This window comes from Scleropages formosus, chromosome 13 (assembly GCF_900964775.1).
Source record: "Scleropages formosus chromosome 13, fSclFor1.1, whole genome shotgun sequence".
Lineage (NCBI taxonomy): Eukaryota > Metazoa > Chordata > Actinopteri > Osteoglossiformes > Osteoglossidae > Scleropages > Scleropages formosus.
In genome coordinates, this window is record NC_041818.1 from 23,559,012 (window position 1) to 23,578,591 (window position 19,580).

Consider the following 19,580-nt stretch of genomic DNA (forward strand, 5'->3'; position numbering starts at 1 on the left):
TAAGCCATCCCGGGGGGCGAATCACACGATCCGACTTGTGTCTCAAATAAACACACAGCACGACCATGTTGTTGAATTAAACATCAAACTCCCGTTTCAGCGTTTTCTACTTAAATAAACCCCCCCTCCCCAACGCCTCCCCTCTTCCTGCTGTCTTCTCATCTTTTTAATTAAAAAACCAGACATCGGGATCATCTATTTTTTAGGTTTATTTGCTTAGTCAGACGCGAAAGCTGCTCCGGCGGCGGAGCGCGAGCTAAAGTGGCTGCGGAACAATGGGCTGGCGCGCGCGGCGCTGCGGCGCGAGGAGGGGAGCGGCGTCGCCGCTGCAGGAAATTAACTGATGCGCGGAAAGCAAGATAACCGCGCAAAAAGTCGCCTAATTAAGTTGTACCCTTCTTGAATTTTTACTATATCTCACCGGCGCAACTCGAGAACGCAGCGGGATCAAAGTGTTTTGCTTTCAAATATATATATTTAACAAAAACTAAATTGGCTCACTTTCAAGCCACCCACCCTCGCCTCGTAGAAATTGTCAAACGTTCCGCTTCCCCACATTCGGCACCGGTTGTAAGGGCAGGGGAAAGGTATTATAATAATAATATCACAACGCCTGCACTTCTTTAGTACTCTCCATTTAATTATTTTTATCATTGCTGTGCACTTTGCTGTTTTCTTTGTCCGAGGCGACTTACAGCGTTCGCTATGTATATTATTGGACGCATTGGCTATTTTTTGCCATTTTGAGCGATTCACACATCTCGCCTGGCTCTGTCAATATCCCTTGGGTTTTAAGACATTCTGCCGTCAACTCTCATTATTTTTTTCCCTGTTTCTTCTCAGTTGAAGAGAGAGAGAGAGAGAGAGAGAGAGAGAGAGAGAAAAAAAAAAAATCCTACCCTGTGGCAACTTCCCTCCCTTGTTTATTTTCCCCTTCTCTTGCCTGGAGGTGTCCCCAGGTGATTATGGGTTTATTCTTTCTGTAAAAGGTGTAGATGGGAGAATGAGGGTACCTGGCATCCTCCGCTGTCTCCTGGGGGCTGGCTCACCTCGCAGGTCTCACGTGACCCACAGAGGGAAGCATGTTCTCGAGCGTTCGTCCCGGTCACGCGGGGTGCGTGCGGTTCCGCTGCGGTGCTGCCCCTGGACAGCCGGTGGGACGCAGGTTCTGATCCGCATCTCCGGACGAAGGACCTTCCAGAGACGAGGTCTGTTCCCGGGCCTTGCTGTACGCACAGTACCATTCCTTATTCATGAATCAATTACATCAAGGTGCGCTAATAATTCCCTCGGAAACTCGCGGAACCAAAATTGTTTGTAGAACACGAATGCCTGTATAATTCATGGCAGTGGGGAATACTGCAGGATCAGGCCCATCCTGAACATAATAACAGGGGCTTAATGCTGATAACAGGGCTGGGACTGAATGTGACTGAGAGAGAAAAGGAAAAAAAGAAAAGATTTTTTTTAAAAATAAATAAGTAAAAACAAAGAGGGAAGGATCAGGAATTCCCCGCGGTCGTCCACTTCTGGATGTGAGCTGCCTGCGAGGGGATCACGGTGCGTGTGTTTAAAGCTTAATGAGTAAGACAGAGCTGGGAGTTGGAGGGAGCGGAAGGTCTGCAACCCGAGTGGTGGGGCCTCACTCCCTCCTAGCAGGGGGTTGTGGATCCTGGTTGCTCTGCATCAAAGAGTGGAAACACAATGAGCGATCAGAGGGGGGTCATCAGAGATTGCCCCGCCCCCTTATCGGCACCCCACCGCCTCTTGATGAGTTATTTGGGGGGGATCAGTATCACCTGACAACCATCACACCGCTTAAGTCACCCGGTTCAGGGGACAAAGTCACTTGTGGTGTCTGTCAGGAGGCCTGGAGGTTTGGGCTAACCACGGCTTGGCGCCCGACCCTCCCTGCGCTTTAATGGCGCTGTAAATTATCGGTCAGCGAAGTCCGTGGCCCGCTCCCAAGAGGAGGCCTGGCGTCGGCCCATGTTCGGCCGCTCCTCTGCAAAGCTTTCTCCCGGAGGTCGGCTCACGGCTGCGGCCCAGTTGGGCGGGTGTGATCGGATGGGAGAGAGCCAGCTTTTAAAAGTCGCAGAGTGCGGCGCCTCGCGGGCTCTCTCTCTCCGGCTGTTGAGATTGCATCTCGCAAAGACAAAACCGGGTCGATAATAGGGCCCGCACCACGGGGGGGACTCCTGCACCACACAGCCCCTGGACCACCCTTGTGCGGAGCGGGCCGGCCCGGTTGCACCCGAGCCCGGCTCCTATTACTCGGATCCCCGGGTAACTGACACGAGGCAGATATCCCCGCGGGCTCGTCGGCCCTGGCCGCGTTCCCACAGCCAGCCTCAGCGAAACTCCATTAACTGCAGGCGGCTCTCCCCTCGCACAGCGAATTGACTCCCATAATCACGGCCTGCCCATGTAAAACGCCGCTAAAAGCCAAAAATAAAAAAATAGCACCACTTAGGCCAAACTGTTGTTTTGTAATCACTTGACTTTAATATAATGTGAGTGGTGTGTGTGCGTGCGGATATGTGTGTGTGTGCGCGCACACACCCAAGTCAGTGAGGGCTGGAGAGGGCACAGCGGCGCCAAATAAGATGGATCTTGGCAGTCCGCTGCGGCGTTCCTCTGAAGGGGATCGTTAAGGGTGTACGGCACGGCGGGCTGTTTAAGTCGAATCAGCCGACAAGCGCAGCTCAGCCTGCACTTTCTCCCTCTGCTATACGAAGAGATATTTATCACTGCAGCTGAGCGGCAGGACCATCCCGCTCCGCTGCAGTGAGTCCACACAGCGCACGCATGCACACGCGTGCATGCGTGCGCACACGGGCACACGCTCGCCCAGGCTGTTACTTTGGGCCATGCTGAGTTGGCATTGTTGCACCGTGACCACCCAGGGTTAGTGACTTTGCATCGTCCGCTGTCCCCTTAACCACGGTACAAGCCACTGAAGTGCGTCGCGGGGAAACCGGCCGTGCCACCTCTCTCTTGTAATTAAGGCCGCGACAAAAAGGTTACCAACATGGGCAGTTGGCATTTCCACTTCCTGCTGCGCTCATGTATATTCAGGCTGGATGATTAATGCCCTTAACATTAAGCCATCCTGAGCATAGAGCTCCCCTTATGAATAGAGTGCGCACACACACAGAGACACACACGTGCGCTCATGGTGTGCAGGACTAGCTGACATCATACCCCACACATTGGCTGAACGACCTAAGATTTTTATTTTATCGTGTTTTCTCCTCCCTGCATCCCCCTCCTCTAGCTCTGGAATGGCCAGCATGGTGACACGCTCACTCCTCCCATCCATTCCACACGTTTTGTGATCGCCGCTCGCCGCAGTAGTTCAAAATCACGTTCGCTCATCAAGAAGATGACTTTCATTCCCTTCCGCAAGGTGAACAAAGGAGGGGCAGATTGTGCCGTACTGATTGAAAGAAAGTGGGAAAAAAAAAAATAAGGAGAATCGGAAAGACGAGCAAAACTCCTGTTGACCTAACGGAGAACCTGCTGCCTATCATGTCCAAGGAAGCCTTCACATATCCCCCCACGCTGCAGCGCACACAGACACACACGCACCCGTTCCCGTTCAAACGCTCCCGTGCCTCGGCTCTGACGCACCGTTTTCTTCTGCATCGACTCGGTGTTTGCAGTCGCAGAGATGCTTCCCCCAGAACCGTGCACGTCGTGCGTGTCGATTCAGGGCTCCCCATCCCCTCCCCCGGTGGTGCTCCTCAGCCTTCTCTCTGTTCTCTCCTATTTGTTATGGAAAGGATGGAATTCAGTTGCTTCATCCTCTGGGCAGCCAATTAACCTTTATGATTCCAGGCCCTCCCCCACAGCCCGATGGAGAAGAAGAATAAAAAGTAATGGAAGAGGTTGGCAGTTAACTTTAATGGCGGACAGGAAAACGCTCTGAGTGTTTATATATATATATATATATATATATATATATTGCTAGAAAAACATTCAGAGCATATATATATATATATATATATATACTGTATATGTATGTATGTATGTATGTATATAACGATGCGACAGTTTGCATGTGGTTCCCATTAAAGCCAAGGCAGCGCTGCAGAGAGGGAGAAGACAGGGACTCGAAGGGTCAACAGGGAGAGAGAGAGGGAAAAAACAGCCCTAAACCCACCAGGGATGCTGTGGGGAGTTGCCTTCCCCTTGTTTTATCAGGGCTATAAATAATACAGAAAGGCACTGTGCAAATTCTGCTGCGTTTTAATATTACACTTGCACTTACATGACAAAAGACAACAAAAAAAGCTGCGCAGCGTTGAGCAGTCTCAGTAGGTGGGAGTTACACAACTCTTAGCGGGGTAACAATTTCTCTATATGTGTGTTATGTGTGTGATATATACAGTACAGTACAGTATCGTGCCCTGATGCGGTTGACGTATGGACCCCACCTCCCTGCCACTTTGTCCCGTGGAGCTGCTTCCTGGGCCGTGTTACAAATTGGCAGGCTGTCACAGGGCCAAGAAATGCCCTCTCTCCAGCCCGTACAGAAATTGGCACAGGAGGGGCCCCTGCCGCTACTGTTCCTCACATTTATCGCTCCCCACCGACCACGGCTAAGGGCATTTAATGTCATAGCCCAGCATGCAGCCTGAGGGTGGGCACGGTGCTGTACGGGGGAGATGGGGGCAATTAGAGCAATGCACACCACCGACATTACTTCCGCATGACCCCGGCAGCCACTGTCACATTGTATGTAGGGTACAAGATAAGTGTGTTGTACTCGGTATAGATGCTGACTGCTGTACTCGGTGTAGGTGCTGACTCCTGTACTCGGTGTAGGGCCTGACCGCTGTACTCGGTGTAGGTACTGACCGCTGTACTCGGTGTAGATGCTGACTGCTGTACTCAGTGTAGGTGCTCATTGCTGTACTTGGTGTAGATGCTGATTGTTGTACTTGATGTAGATGCTGACCGCTGTACTCGGTGTAGGTACTGACTGCTGTACTCAGTGTAGGTACTGACTGCTGTACTCGGTGTAGGTGCTGACTCCTGTACTCGGTGTAGCTGCTGAGTGTACTGTACTCAGTGTTGACTGTTTTATACTCAGTGTTGATGTAGAGCGTGTTGTACTCGGTTTGACGTTGGCAGATGTACTCACTTTGTTACTCAAGCTGTGCAGCTAGAGTGCCTGAAATCCCGCAGTTGTCGTTCACATATTTTTCTTCGTACGTATCATGATCACCAAGCTCAGGTGTATGTGTATATTTAATAACTAAGGGCTGTGGAAGTGACACCAGTCTCTCCTTTTCTCATCGCTCTGCTGTGTCCATTGTTACGGTGCTTTGAAAAGGCGTCTAGGGGGATGAAAAAACAGGATTCTGCGGGGGGGGGGGGGGGATCACTTTGAATGGTTTCTGCGTACATTTCATCTGAGGACAGCTCCCTTTCCAGTGGAACGAGAAGGACCTACGCCTCTTTCAGAAATTATGCTTGAAATTTCACGCAGCCAAGAGTTGACTAGGAGCCTTTGTTCCGTCCGCTTTTCGAAATTTATTGCTCTGAATGGCCAGCCTTTGATCTGCAATGAATAATTACAAGGATGACTTTATATTTAGGGTTTTACTAACAGAAAGCAAAATAGCCAAAATCGTGCGCATGAAGATATGATGATCTTATAGGACTTTGGATGCAACATGTCTCCAACAGTCAGCTGTAAAACCTCCCTCAGCGAGTAAGAATAAGAATAAAATAGGACTTGTTCCGCTTGCTCCAGCTGCGAGCTAGTGTAACAAGTCCTGTTTTATTCTTATTTTTAGGGTAAGTACGCGGATAAGAGCCGTCACCTTGCAAACCGAAAACCCGAGTTTGCATCTCTCTTCCCGCTGTAGCACCCTTGATCCACATACTTACCTTAAATTTACACAGTAAAAATTACCCCGCTGTATAAATGCATAAATCAGTGTAAGTAGCGTAATGTACACATTAAGCTTAGCTCTGTAAGTTGCTTTGGGGAAAAGTGTCAAATGAATAAATGAATAAATAAGTATCTCACAATTCCTGCTGATCAGGACAGGTAGATTGATTAAATAATGAGGCGACGGATACACGGTGCACATGCACGGCCCCGGGGCCCTCGGTAAATGACCTCCGGGGCTAAAATTAGATTCTATCCACTCCTTTTTACGCTCGCAGGCATTTTCCCAGAAATATTCACACACTCTAGGTTCACTGTCAGCCTTAAGGACTACAAATAAATCCTCAGTGGAACAAACATATCGCAGGCCTTCCCTAACTAATACCACAACTTGAGAGAGTCTGAAAGGGAACAAGCTGCTCTAAGAGGCAGCTCATCCTCTGTATGCCCCCAACCCAAAGGGATAAACCCCCTCCCATCTCCTTCACTCACAGATGCAATTTACTGTCTGCTCAGCCCCCTTTGCTCATCACAGACTCGAGGGTCTAGCGGCAAATTAGTCCACTGACTCAGTGAGGCTCCAGCGCGGGAGCCAGCATCCTTCACCAATTTCCTAGAGGAAGGGCTACCGGACAGCTCGTACCCGTGACCGTTGCTTCGGCCACCTGCGTGAACTCCAAACGGTTTGCATGCGTGCAACCTAGGAGGTGTTGTCTTTCCTCCCCAACCCCTCTTTGGTGGATTCGGCTGTACCGGCACAGCCTCGGCGACAGGGATCTATTTCCCTAAGGTCTTATTTTCCTGGCGACGTTATGCTGGAGAAATGGTCTTTTTCGGTGAGCCCGTGCCCAAAGTCTCCGAGCACGTCTCTTACCCAGGGCCAGTTTTATTAATTGGATAACCTGGGTAATTGCCTAGAGGTGACAGAATTTGGGGCTGCCAAATTTTTCTATTAAAATTGAAAAATTAATTGTAATCATGGAGAAAATATTCCTTAACCTTGGTTAATAATGTAGAAACTCAAGTAGACTGAGGAAGAGCTGTGGCATTAGATATTACTGTATATTAAATACACACACACACACATTTTCAGAACCGCTTGTCCCATACGGGGTCACGGGGGGGAACCGGAGCCTAACCCGGCAACTCAGGGCGTAAGGCCGGAGGGGGAGGGGACACACCCAGGACAGGACGCCAGTCCATCGCAAGGCACCCCAAGCGGGACTCGAACCCCAGACCCACTGAAGAGCAGGACCGTGGTCCAACCCACTGCGCCACCGCGCCCCCCGGTATATTAAATAATTACATAAAAATATCTTATTTCTAAATTCAGTATATATAATAATGTGTGTGTGTGCGCGTGCCTTTATTAATTTAGCGATAAAGAGGTGCACGGCCAAAAAAACCCTTGCATTGGCTCTGCTCGCACCACCGTTCTGCACTCCGCAGCTGCCCTCATTCACAGTAAAATTTTTATTTCTGGTCCCATGTCTATGGCTGCCTTTGAATGAAATATCGCCCGAGCCTTCCATGTGCTATATCGTGTGACCAGAATGCAGACATCCCCTCGGTCTGTGTAATTTCTGCTGGATTAAAACCTCTTACAATCGCAATGGAATTTTTTTAGATAATACAGCAAATTTTCGTCTGGTCTTGCTTTGCTGTTTTGAGTTGCACAGCTGCTAAACTGCATTGTTTGTCAAACACCACTTTGGAAAGTCATCGCTTAATGGGGACCTGCTACGTAGCGGTGGCGTCAGTGGATGGGGTGCGGTGGGGTGGGGGGGGGGGTATAGTAAATTCGGCGTGATTTATGTAGGCTTTTACATTAATTAATGAACTCGTTCTTGTAAAGAAAGGGTGTTCCGGTGCTGACCGGCGATACGAGCTCCCCTGTCGTTTCGGATTACGTTCAAAGTAACTGTGGCGTGACTTCATCGAAGTGACTTGCTGTCAGACGCACTCACCGCCGCTCAAGAGCCTGGATCGTGAATCATTTCCTGATAAATTGACTGGTACTAATGCCGAGGAGCGGAAGCAGCCCAGCAAGAACAGTTGATTTACCATCCGTAAGGCATCCTCCTTCACGTGGCCTGCTGGGTTACCGAGACTTTTTCTATAATTAATGTCCGAAGAAGGAGGCGAGGAAGTCGTTCGGGTCGGCAGGGAAAGGGAAGGTTCTTCGGGGGAATGATCTCGGGGTGGAGCGGCCAAACCGGCGACGGGGAGACAGCCAGATGGACAGTTGGGGGGGCAGACGTGTGGCGCACACCATGCAAGGATTGATGGCTTCTCCCCCTTCGGTGGGGGGGTGGTTCCTTGCCTGTTTGTAAAAACAAGACCATCACACTCCATCTTGGGGCTCCCGCAGGACCTCACGCTCCAGGCTGATTTATGCCGGGGAAGCAGAATGGCCGGACAGGGCTGATAGTTGCATTTCTGACCTCCCTGGCGGTTTCCGCGGCGGCGGCGGCAGCGGCGACGGCGGCTTCGGTCGGGAACGGGGACCGCAGACCCTGGCCCCTGCCCCCCACCAAGCCTCCGAAGCTTGGACTCAGCCGTTTCTGCTGAGAGTCGCTGTAGCTTTGCAGTGAGTCGTTTCGTTGTTGTTGTTGTTGTTGTTGTTGTTGCTGCAGGTACGTTGGGCAGTCAGCTGATCAGGCAATATGCATCTGGCAGAATGAAAGCAATCAATACCGGGCACAATCGGTGAACAACTATCTGAGTAGCGGGGCGCTTAATGGAACAGCCAGGGAGGCTTGCACACAAAAAAAAAAAAAAAAAAACCACAAACGCAGCACAACATGCTGCTGTTTTAATGCACCGAACACATTGTTCTTGAATGTGACGATAGAAACTCTTACTGTGTCCAGCGTGGATGTGCCACCGCCGCGCGCGCTCGTCCCGACCCATTCCGAGGGAGCCCGAGGAATTAGTCCTGCATCCATCGAGCAGTCGCTCCGCTCTCGATCCCGACTCCCCACGCGCGGCGCTGCGAAAGACACTAAATCAAACCGTCATCTGCGATGTCTGTTCGCTTCAGCTTTGCAAGCAATTATTTGTCTTTTCAGACAGGCCAAGTCGAAACGCATTCTTACATCCGCTGGACGCCGTATCAAGGGACCACGGCAACAAGGCAACAAACAAACAAACCGAAAAGACCGCTCTTAAAAGTGGCACATTTGTAACTTACCAAAAATATTTTAAAAAGTTTCAAAAACTTCCCATTTATAGAACAATAGTTGCCCTCCTCAGGGACGTGTGTCATAAACAGAAAGGGAAATTTTAGATGTCTTTCAAAGATGCGGTCTGCTGCCCCCTCCCACATATACAGTACGTGTATTAGAAAACGAAATTTAAGCAACTGTAAGTAAAGTCATTTGAGTAATAGTAAAAAAAATTGTCTGGACATCTTAATCCAGGCCGAAAAACGTTGCAGCAGTTGGGTGTTTACCGAGTCACTTTGGGTACCGTGTCCATGGGTTCAGCAGTGGTCTCTCTTGATGTTTATTGGTAAGAACTCAGCCATCTTTCTCCCAGGGTAAATTCACTCTCCCTGTCCTTGTCTCCTTTATCTCTCTAACACACATTTAGACGGGCACTTCCACCTGCCGGAAAAACGTATCCGCGCGTCCTTGGTGGGCGCCCGCAGGTGTCTCGGTATTCCCGGGGCCTCGATCGATTACTGCGAGACCGAAGACGCCAACGTGGGCGCTCGACTCATGCGACGGTAGAACCGAGCGGTTTGCCTTAATAGCGGGTCAAGGCCCGCGCCGCTCCGGGGGTCCCTGCTGGTCTGCGGCTCCACCGAGAACGGAGCGGGGTTGCTGAAAGCGGGGGCTCGGTGTCCGCATTCCGACTCGTCCAGAAGAGCACGGAGTAGCGAGGGCAGCCCTGATCAATGTTTTGACATGCATGATTATCCTCTGGTTCCCACCTTTCATTAACCGCTGAGAGGAGGGGGTGAAGACATCTTACCGCGGGGCGAGCACGGATTGCGGCGATGCCCTCGTCGCGGGAGCCTATAATTAAGCACAGATGTTTGTCCATTAGCGCACTTCTGTCGCTCAAGTTCTCAGGGGCGCCCTGCTGTCGGACGGGGCATTACAACCGCTATAGACAAAGTACTTTTGATGACATGAATATGGCATTAGAGCTATCAGTGGGCCACTACTACTATCGTACCGTACCCTGTATACTCAAACAGTGTAGGATCCGCTCAATACGTGGGAAGAAGCTGTCTGTAGCTGTGCAAGATTTCATCTGTAATAATGACTACAACAAATGTAGCTTCAAATGTGATTTGAAGCCGCATTTGTTGTAATCATTATCATAGATGTGACGGCAATTAACTGGTAACTGCAATCATAGACGTAACTGCAAATGCAACTGCAATTACTGTTGTTTCATTAATATTATTATTATTATTTGATGGTAAATAAGGACTCCACTGTTTTGCAGATACGCCCCTCCTTATCGGGAATACCCTTTAACTCACTAGACTCGAGAGGTGCATTTTTGCTCAATGTCATATATTATATATATATATATATGTATGTATGTATGTATGTATGTATGTATGTAATGATTGTTTTTCATGGCAAAATGTCTTTTTAAAGAAAATAGTGCACAGGCACACGTCTTTTAAACTACAGCACTTAATGCATTTTCTGCGGTAGTGAGAAAATGTTTGCTGTGGGCGCCTGCTGCTAATGTTTGAATTAATGCGCTGCCATAATGTACACACAGCATCCAAAATATACATTTCCAATGCAAAAATCAACCAAAATTTTTTTAAAATATATTTGGTATTCGAGGGGTGCGGTGGCGCTGTGAGCTTGGCCGGATTCTACTCTCCGGTGAGTCTGGGCTTCAAGTCCTGCTTGGGGTGCCTTGTAATGGACTGGCGTCCCGTCCTGGGTGTGTCCCCTCCCCCTCCAGCCCTGCGCCCTGGGAAGATGCAGCTTCCTGCCTTGTCTGGTTACGCCGACTTGCTCTTAATGTATTTCAGGTGTTTTGCGTAAAATTAAAGCACTATCCGTAAGTAATGCGTATGTCGGGAATTTTTTACGTAAATCCGGATTTGCATACTGTAAATCGAATTTACAGAAGTAGAGGGGTTTCTGTACATTATTTTGCTATTAGACACACTTCCTCTGTCCATATTATTATTGTGCGGCGGACACACCCTATACTGTGCCTGTATTATTAGAATCCAATTATTCTTAATGGGCCCATGCCATGTCCTCTATGAAACTAATATGTCAGCTGTAGAGCACATTAATGAATGACATGAGTTACGTGAATTACATTAATACTGTGTCCCATCTAGGCAGCTGGTGCTGAGTCAACCCGTCTGCGAAGTCAAAGCATAATTTTGGCTTTACACGTTGCCGTGACCGCGGACAATTTTAATAGCAATCCATCCACAGCTTGAACCTGCTTGTTTTGCAGCTTTGCTGGAAACAGGACTGGGCCTGTTTTACAGTCCTGACAAACACTGCTCGCCAAAGAGCGCAAACAGTCTGGCAAACGCACAGAGAATTTGGGAATCTTTTCTTCAAATAAGCAGTTATCCCTGTTGTGCCCGGGGATTCCAAATGAGGTCTTTCATCCTGCTGACTTACTGCGCTGCATCACTAGCAACAAATAGAAGCAACAAATAAAACGATAGAGGGACTGTGCAAGATGACATGTGATGGAAAATATGGGGGCTGAATGCATCAAACATTAAGCCAGGCTTGTTACAAGACAAGATGGCTTATAGGATGGAAACTATAACTTGGCATTTTACTTCTGTCATGTCACAAAACCGGAAGTGACAATATTAAGTGTATTTGGGAGGTGAAATTATGACCGAATAGCCTGTAGCGTGAGTGATTATTGCCTTGTGATGGACTGGCATCCCATGCAGAGAGTACCATGGAATACCAGGATAGACTCTCAACCACCATGACCCTGCGCTGGACATGTTATGGATGGACGGACGGATGGATGGTTGTTATGTGAAGACAAATAAGGTTTAACCTTTTGCAACAGTGCGAACAAACCTGCAACACTTGAAAGTTTCTGTTTAAAGGACCTGGAGGCACCCTGCTGCTTTACCTTGTAGAGTCATGTCTAACCAGATATATCTCTCTGATCCAGAACAGTATCCAGCTGTATAAATGACTGAAATTATATGTCCCTTTGTAGAAAAAAGGCAGTGGTCACATGTGATTTTATCAAGAGGTGTACATTTTTGCATTTGAAACAAGGACATCACCACATGTATTTGTGCAAGCACTATTAAAGTGCCCCCCCCCCCCTCCCCCCCCGTACTCTTGCTTTCTTTGAACCCCAAATCTGATAAAGAAAAAAAACTGATTAAAAAGAAAAAAAAAACATTTCTAATGCATCAGCTGTGTTGAGGGACTTGGATCTCCATGAATTATTTTTTTATCCCTTTCAACCCGTTATTTAATTTCAAATTCAAAAAACAGTGAGTTTCCGCTTCCCAACGGAGGCGAATCGGTAATTAGCTATTAAATTGTAGATAGGAAACGTTCCCACAGATATAGTGTTCGGAACTGCGTTTTATGTGTGTTCTACAGACTGATTGGCTAGCGCTCTTCCCAATGACTTTCAATGGGCCGTCTCAGTAGGGTGCGGTTTCCCTACTATACTCTACTCCGGTTGGCCCATTTCATGCGAGAGCATTTAATTGCTTCATTTGTTAGCATTAAGTTCCTGCCTTTTCGGAAAAAAAGATTGGGAATAGATTTTTTTTTTTTTTTTTGGCGGGGGGGGTTTGCAGCCTGTCATTTATTATTTCACTTTCTTATGTAGTTACTGGGGACCTTTGTGAGCAACATCTGTGTGCTGTGAGCAGTGTGCGGAGGCAAGGCGGTGAGAGCAGAGCGTTACTGACGTTTTGCTTTCAGAGCGGTGTCATTTAGAGCTGAATTGCTCCCCAGGAGACCCCCGCGTGGGGGACCGGGGTGGGAGGATATTCATGAAGTCCTTGTTGCCTTACCAGAGTGGTGTGTTGAAAGTGCGGCTTTTGCTGCGTGCTTGCAAAGCCTTTCGTCTTCACAGGACGAAGAGATGCGACAGGAATCTATTAAAAGCAGGCGTGCACTTTGACGATTGGATTCTGATTAATTTGTGTTCCTTGAAAAGCGGACTATCTCCATTTGGCTGAACGAGTATAGGGAGGGGAAAAAAAAGAGCGATGGCAGGTGTACAAGCCAGTGCCTGTGCAAGTTTGTGTATGTGTGTGGGCAATGTGACTTAGCCTTGTTGCTATGGCAATAACATTGACTACGGGTGATGAAAAGCCATTTCAGGATGTGGACTTGTGTGTTCAGGAGGGCTGGTAATTACAGACTAAAATTGAGCCACTTGAGCCTCTGTGGTCATTTTCTTTCCCTTTTTTGTATTGTCCTTGCCTCTCTAGCATGCTTCAAGTGTGTGAACGTGCGGGTGTGTCCACCATGTGGTGGACCCTTGCTTCGGCCTGCACCTTGGACAAAACTGTGCGGCAAGCCGTTAGCCACCCAGCCCCTGAGTTTGTGAAATATTAGCGAGGGATGCGATCGGGGCCTCCTTCCTGCCGATGGGTGCCCCCCCAGCCCACGTGCCACACTCAGAGCCATGCAGTGACAAGGGCAATGGTCTCATTGGTAAGCCAAAACCATGTGGCCTAGCACCTATCTTCATCGGAGTGTGGATTAAAGGAGGAAGCACGGGGCAGAAGCCCACACAGTCCTGATGCGCATCCCACATGGATGCGTAAAGGTGCTGGGGAACTCATTATTTTAATTCGGTCCACTGTTGAGATGGACAGAACAAACGTCAAAGCCGATATTAAGGTCGACACGCCCTTCAATTCCCTACCATTGGACCCCCACATCAAAGCCGTAGTATCATGGTGGTGGGAGTACCTTGAGGAAGGATGGTATTATGGGAATTGACGCATATAACGGGAAGGGATGGAATCACGTTGAAAGAATATATTGTGAAGAAGCATTATACCACGAGATACCACAGCGAGGAACGGTATGATGAGGAGGCATAGTATTTTGAGGAGTAAAAAAACATAATGTGGGATGGAATTGTGAGGAGAGTTGTATCGTGATGAGGAATGGCATCATAAGGAAGGGACGGCATCATTATGAGGGTGTGTGTCGTGAAGAGGGATGGATGGACTCAAGATTAGGGTGAGTATTGTGCAGAGGGCCATTATCACGATGACGGCTGGTATCATGAGAACTACCCCAGACAACCCAGCTATGTCAACGCTTGTACATCCTGCTTAGAGATGATCTGATGCTATGAAACAGACATCCGTTTATCTAGTGGATCCATGTTTAGTTCTTTATTTTGCTTCGCTCACGACAGCCTGCCTCTCTGTACTGGTACGTGTTGGAATGGTCCGGCGCAATGTGTCACCGAAATATGTTTAGCACTGCGTGCCGAGCTTCACGCCGTCCGGGTCTGGGTTAAGTGTGCACATGCTGCATGAAAACATACGAGCGTATTAGGTTTGAGTTCTTTAAGAGGTTATCTGACCAGATGGCCAGCAAGACATGTTTTGAATAAAACGGAAACTCGGCTTGTCTCCGCGCCAGACTCCTGCGGAACGGGAGCCGAGTCGAGCCTCACGAAGCGCTCCTCTGTGAAGTAATGGGGACGAGGAGGAGGGCGACGGGCCTTCAAGCCGATCCGGCGCACGCGGCTCCGTGTTCTTCTAATGATGCAGAAGTTACCTAGAAAGTCCTCCCCCCCACGCAGCAAACAAAAAGCGGCATGACTGCGCATCATGAAAAACAGACTCAGACAAATCTTTTTTTCTCACCGCAGCGTTAAAACATCATTACATATTTATAACCGTTGCCAGACGTCACAGGGACGAAGCGGTAGGCAGCGCCGCAGCTTCTCCTCGCATCTTCCGCACTAAAATATCTGATTTCCACTTGTTTAAGTCTTGCCTTTTATCGCACGCTGCTGCCAAAAACCAATTATGCTTCAGCTGGAAACAGACTTTTGATTTAACAATATACCCTTAAATTGGTTTATTAAAAGTGCCTCAAACTTCTTTCTTCCCCGTAGTGCTCTGTCATGTGGAAGTTGCGCAGAGGCAGCAGAGGAGGAAGGAGATGCGGTTCTACGCATTAAAGACGGAAAGCAAATGACTTAGGGAACGAGGCCGAGCCGCTCAAATCGCTGCCGACCCCCCATCCTCATCCCACCCCCACCCTATCACGTTTCAGCAGCGTGCGTGTTTAATGAAGCAACCCGGAATGAGTCTTGCTCAGGCTCCCGAAAGGAAGAGCGGATGACTCTTCTGGGAAGGGTGTGGGTCACGACAGAAGGCAATTATTTAACGGATTAACTCAACACCACCCTCTCGAATGTGTCTGTTTCCCCAGAACCTGCTGAGAGTTTCCACTGCCAGGACGAGTGTCGCATCCTGGGCCACTCGGATCGCTGCTGGATGCCCCGGGTGCCCATGCCGGCCCGAGCCAAGTCCCCGGAGCACGGTCGCAACGTCATTGCTCTGTCCATCGAGGCCACCACGGTGGACGTGCCGCACTACGAGGACTCCGGCGCCAAAAGGACTTTTGCCACCTTTGGCAAGGACGGGTCAGAGGAGCCGGAGCGGACCGAGCCCAGGGCCAAGCGGACAGCCGAGCCGCCTGCGTGCAGCCCCAAGGCCAACGGCGCTGTCCGAGAGGCCGGCAATGGGCGGGAAGCCGCCAGCCCCATCACCTCCCCCGTGCACCTAAAGAGCCCCCTGTCGAAGGCGCCCGCCACCTATGGTACCCTGAAATGCCGCGACGCCGAACGCATCGCCAACCACAGCCTGCTGCGGCAGCCGGAGGGGAAGGACAGCGAGCCGGCCGTGCGGGAGGTGGGCCAGCTGCTGCAGGACGCCCGCGACAAGGACTCCCCCGGTGGCAAGCGGCTCAAGGACATCGTGCTTTAACTGGCCAGACGGGAGCCGGAGCGCGGGAGCGCACGCATCCACAGACGTGCCTCTGAGTGTGTGCGAGAGAACAAGCGCTTGAGTGTGTGTGCGCGCGCGAGTGTGTGCAAGAGCAGGAAAACAACAGAGGAAGTGGAAAGGAGGAGGAGCTGTGGCGGGGAAGCGGGGAAGCGGGGAAGCGGGGAAGCGACCCCGAGAGCGACGAGGAACAGGGCGGATGCTGCCATGTTGGGTCTGCTGGCCAGCAGACCGCTTCGCTCTGGCTTTATCTTTCTTGCAGTCATTTCTCGCTTTTTCGTCCACCACCCCGCGGACCGGGGGGGGCCCGGCGTTTCCGTTTACTGTGTAACATGCCAAATTGTACCCTTCTTTTGTGGGAGCCGCAGCGGCATTGAGCTGGATGTTCTTGGACACCTGCAATCTTGGATACAAGTAGAATCATGCCTTTTAAGAACTATTTCTATTATTTTATGAGATTGCCTTTTTTTGTTCGCAGAGAGGTTCTCAGCCGCCAGATTGTTCGACGTTGCTTATAAACTGACCCCTTTTTTTAGTGCAAGACCCCCAGACGCAACCATGACAATATGACCCATTTCTTTTGCAGGAAACAATTGGCTTATTTGGTCTTCATGCCGTGTAAAGCAAAAGGACGGAGACACAAAGAAACTCCTCTTTCTCCCGTCCTAATTTTTCCGGCTTCCATTTGTTCGATAAGAGATTCCGTGCGTCCCGGAGGACATTCCAGTGTCACGGAAAGGAAAAAAAACGCTGAGGTCGTTACGGTATTTATTTTTTATCTCTGATGGAGCTAAATGAACGCTGAGTATTGGCCGAGGCCCTCCGAACACTGGAAGGAGGACAAGACGGATCCTCCCAAGCGAGATAAAGCAGAGGGAGACTCATTTTCTTTAGTATCTCCTGTGCCCTTTCTTGATTGTAGCCAGTGGGGCGCAGTTTGCTAGAACTTCGTGCTCCAGTCTTGTACCTTTTTTTGGGGGGAAACTCTTGACTTCGGACTGTGGGGCTAGGGTAGAAGGGATCGTCACTCACATGTGTTGCTACGTGAAACTCTTCATAGGGTTTACTATTATTATCATTTTTAATAACCTGTTGTTATGTGACAATCCCTTTAAATGTTTCGTTTCGAGAGGAAAAAATAAACCTTGGTGTTCAACTGAAGCTAAAGTAGCGTTTGTTACACAAACACAAAAAAGAAAAAAACATATATGCCAAAATATATTTTATAAATAATTTAAAATGTATAATGAGAATATTTAATGCTGTGTAGTTATTTTATTAGTAAGTTATACTTGAAATTAACAGGCTTTTTGTTCCCCTCTTTTCGAATTCTTTTATTTTCAAATTGAACATGGACTTTTTGTTTACTGTGTTACCCCTGGCAACTGTTGAATTGCAGTCTACCTTGTTGTAAAAGAGTTTCTTATTGGTCAGTTCTTGTGCCATCAAGTTTCTGTGTGGGCAAATAGAAAAAGAAAAAAAAGACAAAAAAAAAAGCAATTTCAGCACCAACAGTAGTGTCAGTTCAATGAGCTTAGAGTGACATAGCAAAAGTAAACCAAAAATACGATGCAAACGTAAAAGAGCCAAGACTACAGGTGGTAATTTGTACATGAAAAGGAGAGTTTGAACTAGATCTGTCAGTTGGCTGGAGACTCTGCGTTCCGGAATATTCTGAATAATAATCTGAATGATGAGTGTCTGTTGGAAGTTGGCTTTACAGCAAGGCCTCGGTCCAACCAGACTGCCACAAAGGACCGTCCTGAGAGTAACATCTCGCGATCTCTTCAAGAAAACACAATCTGCTCCTCTCAACGACCGCGCCATCCCGCCTTTTCTCGAACCGATATTCCGGAAGGTGACGGAGTATCGGCTGGTATGCAAAACCGTAGATAGTTGCAAAATGCGGGTGGTGCAGCTGTAGGCGTAAACCTAAAAGTTCGAGAAAAAAAAAAAAGGTCATATCGCAAATCTGTTGTTGTTGACGAGTTTCTGAGTCGCTTCGCCGAATACAACACTTTGGAGAAACACCAATGACTAAAAAGGACAAACATGCATACGGTGAAATAGAGGTTGTAGCTGAATGTTTTACAGGTCTCACCAATAGCTTCTGGCAACATGAAAATCGGAGAATAATCACTGAATGTATACAACAGCTTATTATTAAACTATTAAATGTTCTCACTCTGCTTCGTTGTCATGACTGTGTGCTCGTTGTGTTGCTCGGGGAAGTGCTGAGTCAGCGGCTTTGGAACGGGTCCTGACACGCGATGGCGAACTAGCTCGACTAACACGACGCTGAATGCGACCATCTGAAAATGATCGCGTGCCTGTGGGCAGTACATTAAAATATATAGCGGGATGTGATCATTTAAGGAACACGGAGTCTCTCTCAGGGACGCTGAGAATAAGGGCAGTGGCTGGCGAACGTGTCTCACCGATGGGGAGATTTTATTCGCTCTGGGTGTGAACTGACAATTAAAACGATGTTTTAACCCAGGGGTTACAACCAATATCACCGCACAAGTTGTGCAACATTATGTTTCAGGTGTCCCCAAACACACACACACACACATTTTCAGAACCGCTTGTCCCATATGGGGTCACGGGGAACTGGAGCCAACCCGGTAACACAGGGCATAAGGGACACACCCAGGACGGGACGCCAGTCCGTCGCAAGGCACCCCAAGCGGGACTCGAACCGCAGACCCACGGAAGAGCAGGACCCGGTCCAACCCACTGCGCCACCGCGCCCCCTTTGTCCCCAAATAACAGATTAAAAAAAAATGAAACAAAGATGATCTCCTTGCAAGGAGATGCAGGTTCGAATCTGGCTCGATCTATGTGGAGTTTACGTGTTCTCCCTCTGGTGTCTGAGACATGTTTCAGGGAGAACCGGTGGCTCTAAATTCCCCTTAGTGAGTGAACGAGTGTGTGATTGGCCTGCGATGGACTGGCATCCCATCTTCACACCCTCTCTTTCCAGGATTGACTCTGGACCAGAGCGACCCTGCATTGGACATGCACTTATTGATAACATAAACGGATGAATGGTCACCATGTCTGCTAATATCGAGAGGGTGAGTAATATTAATGAACTATATAGGTGTATTGGTGGTATTCTGCTTAAGGTCTCGCCTTCTAACCTGGAGGTTCCTGCTTCAAATCACTGCTCTTGCTGTAGTGCCATTGAACAAGGTACTTACCTTCAACTGGAAAAGTGAAAACTACCCATCTTTCTAAATAGATACATAAGTGTAAAGTTGATCGTCTAATATTGGAAGTCACACTGGAAAAAGGCGTCAGTTAATTAGTAATAAAAATGGAAATGTGGAAAGAGGTAACTGGAAGAGCTTCAGCCAATGACATTTTATTAAAAATGTCTGGGCTGTATTTTTTATCAGAAGAGGGCCACACTCGCCGTTGTCACCGGAATAAATTATTCCCGGGGTCCTCACCTCACGGAATTTGACGCAACAGAGCCCTCACAACAAAAATAAAAATAGGCGCTGACGCTCGTCACAAGAGGCCTGGTAGCCGCTGGTGTCGCGCTGACAGGCGAGGAGGAAATTTACTTAATGCCACTGAAGCACGGATTTAATTAATATCTTCCTATTTGAACATATTATGCATTCCTCATTACAAAAGCCACAGTGTATAAATTACGAGCGAGGCTTGAATTTCTAT

General features: G+C 48.6%; 1 protein-coding gene across 4 annotated transcripts in view; it reads left to right on the forward strand.

Moving 5' to 3' along the window:
• Positions 1 to 17,689, forward strand: part of pcdh19 (protocadherin 19) — a 57,335-nt gene extending 39,646 nt beyond the window's left edge. For all 4 annotated transcript variants that reach the window (XM_029257378.1, XM_029257379.1, XM_018733429.2 and 1 more), the window contains exon 5: positions 15,319 to 17,689. In XM_029257378.1, coding sequence (XP_029113211.1) covers positions 15,319 to 15,875 — 557 coding nt within the window. In that variant the 3' untranslated portion in view covers positions 15,876 to 17,689. The remainder of the gene's footprint in view (positions 1 to 15,318) is intronic.
• Positions 17,690 to 19,580: the final 1,891 nt, after the last annotated feature.